Source organism: Rutidosis leptorrhynchoides, chromosome 11, assembly GCF_046630445.1.
Source record: "Rutidosis leptorrhynchoides isolate AG116_Rl617_1_P2 chromosome 11, CSIRO_AGI_Rlap_v1, whole genome shotgun sequence".
In the NCBI taxonomy this organism is placed as follows: domain Eukaryota; kingdom Viridiplantae; phylum Streptophyta; class Magnoliopsida; order Asterales; family Asteraceae; genus Rutidosis; species Rutidosis leptorrhynchoides.
In genome coordinates this window covers 174,056,324-174,058,370 of record NC_092343.1, presented here as the reverse complement: position 1 = coordinate 174,058,370, position 2,047 = coordinate 174,056,324, and the positions used below count along the sequence as shown (strand labels likewise).

Here is a 2,047-nt window from a genome sequence, read left to right as displayed (position 1 = left end):
GACAAGTAATGAATTACGAAGTAATAAATACAAAATAAAAATAAAATAGGAAGAGAAAAAACGGCCGGTAAATTTCCACTAATCATTGATCAAGTGTGGGCCACTGGATTCAGGCCCTCAGTTTTTGGAACTACGAGTTAAGAATCTCCTGCATTACAGTGTACCAACTACAACCGGTAAGATCCGTATACGTGTCCTAATCTATTAGCTTTAATCAAAGGTACACCTGTTCCTTACCCACACTCGATCACTACTCCCTCACAAAACACCCTATAAATAAGCCCTTATACTCGTCATAAATTCCTTCCCCCTCTCTCGCTTCTCTCAATCTAACCTACGCACTTGGCTTATAATAGCAACACCTTCACAGTTCATTCTGCACACTGTTTTTTTCACACCATGAGTTCAACTGCGCTATCATACGCAGGTGCTGAAAACACCCATTTCCTTGAAGCTTGTACACTATGCTCAAAACCGTTAGGCCATAACAGTGACATATACATGTACAGGTATTATGCATCTTTGGGTTGTACCTTATGCTTCGTCTATTGTACCTTTTCAAATTGAACTATTAAGTCAAAACCCTACTAACAAAAATTCAAACTTTTCAACTTATTTTTATAAATTCGATTCATAACCCGGGTTACATGTTTCAAAAACTAGTACCTTGTGCATATTTTTATGGTACAACCTGAATTTTATCAGAATTTCAATTATTTGTCAATTTTGTTCAAAATATTTGAACTTTGTGCATTTATTGCTGTACCAAGAGCATAACTAGTTGTACTATTTGAATTTTGATTGAGATTTATTATAAATTCTAATTCTAATTCTAATATAATTCTAATAATTTTTTTTTTTATATATAATTTCAGAGGGAACAATCCATTTTGTAGTCAAGAGTGCAGGCAAGAACAGATTGAGATTGATGAGGCAAGAGAGAAAACATGGAGGGTATCTAAGAAATCAAAAAAATCAGACACATCAAATAAAACTAATTTACAAACAGGAACTCTTCTTGTAGCATAAAATAAGCAAACATAATATTGATTTATTAAGATTCGTATTGAAAGCCCTTTTATAAATTAAGAACTAGGAATATGATGGAAAGGGATATTAAAGAATTTGGGTTTGATTTTGTGTAGTACTCCGTATATAGAATATGAATGATGGAGTTTGATGGTTGTTTTGGTGATGATGTTTGAGGATGAGAAAGAGATACTTTTTGAGACAAATTTGGGTGCTTAAATTGTCAAAATCATTGTAAGAAAACAAGTTTTAATGCTAAAAAAATACAAGTTGGTATGACATGATATGATGTGCAAGGGAACCATGTGTTGTTATTATCAATACTTTCATTTTCTAATAATGCTTTGAATTATTATTAATTAAAGTATTGTTAATGGCGACTTTTCGAGTTATCGTTATGTCTATAGAAATATTATACAATTTATTAATTGCGACTATAAAAATAATAGGAAATCATCATATACAAGCATGAAATGCCTGTTAGCAACAGTACTAAAGACTGTCGTTAACAAAATGCGTATTTCTATTTTAATATTTCAAACTTAGTTTTCAGTATAAAACTTTGATTATTTATCATCTTTTGTCAAATCAATATACTCTACTAATTTTAAACAAACTATATAAAATCATTGAATTTTCAAATGGTTGTGTTTATAAAATAAATGTATATAAAACTATTTATACAATTTACTGATCGAGATAGTTATAATTTAAAAGTGAGTGATTATTTTCAATGCATAAACAAATAATTGTGTCCAGATTAATTAAAAACTCTTAAAGCTGTTATTAGAAAATTAATAAAAGAAAAAAATTGCATAAACATTTTTAAGTTCATTTACAATTTTACTTTGTCATTTAAATATTCAAATAATGAATTTGAATTAGTTACTTTATTTAATCTTTGTAATTTGTTTGTAGTGTTTTTGAGTTTTTGAATATATTTCTTTATAAAAAAAGTTATAAATTTATTTAAAAACTAGTTACAAGGATCATTTAAACAAATTACTATTATCAATTT

At 28.5% G+C, this 2,047-nt stretch overlaps 1 protein-coding gene across 1 annotated transcript; it reads left to right on the top strand.

The window, feature by feature from the left end:
* The first annotated feature begins 318 nt into the window (after positions 1 to 318).
* LOC139877526 (FCS-Like Zinc finger 3-like) lies at positions 319 to 1,041 on the top strand. Its single transcript, XM_071864964.1, has 2 exons — positions 319 to 509; positions 876 to 1,041. The coding sequence occupies exons 1-2, from the start codon at positions 400 to 402 to the stop codon at positions 1,027 to 1,029; spliced, it is 264 nt and encodes an 87-aa protein (XP_071721065.1). The 5' UTR covers positions 319 to 399; the 3' UTR covers positions 1,030 to 1,041.
* Positions 1,042 to 2,047: the final 1,006 nt, after the last annotated feature.

What these genes read in the sequence shown, in the direction of transcription:
- LOC139877526 (XM_071864964.1), top strand. Translation starts at nt 400, where the DNA reads ATGAGTTCAACTGCGCTATCATACGCAGGTGCTGAAAACACCCATTTC. An exon ending in AGTGACATATACATGTACAG is followed by an intron (nt 510 to 875) that starts GTATTATGCATC and finishes ATATAATTTCAG; the next exon opens with AGGGAACAATCCATTTTGTA.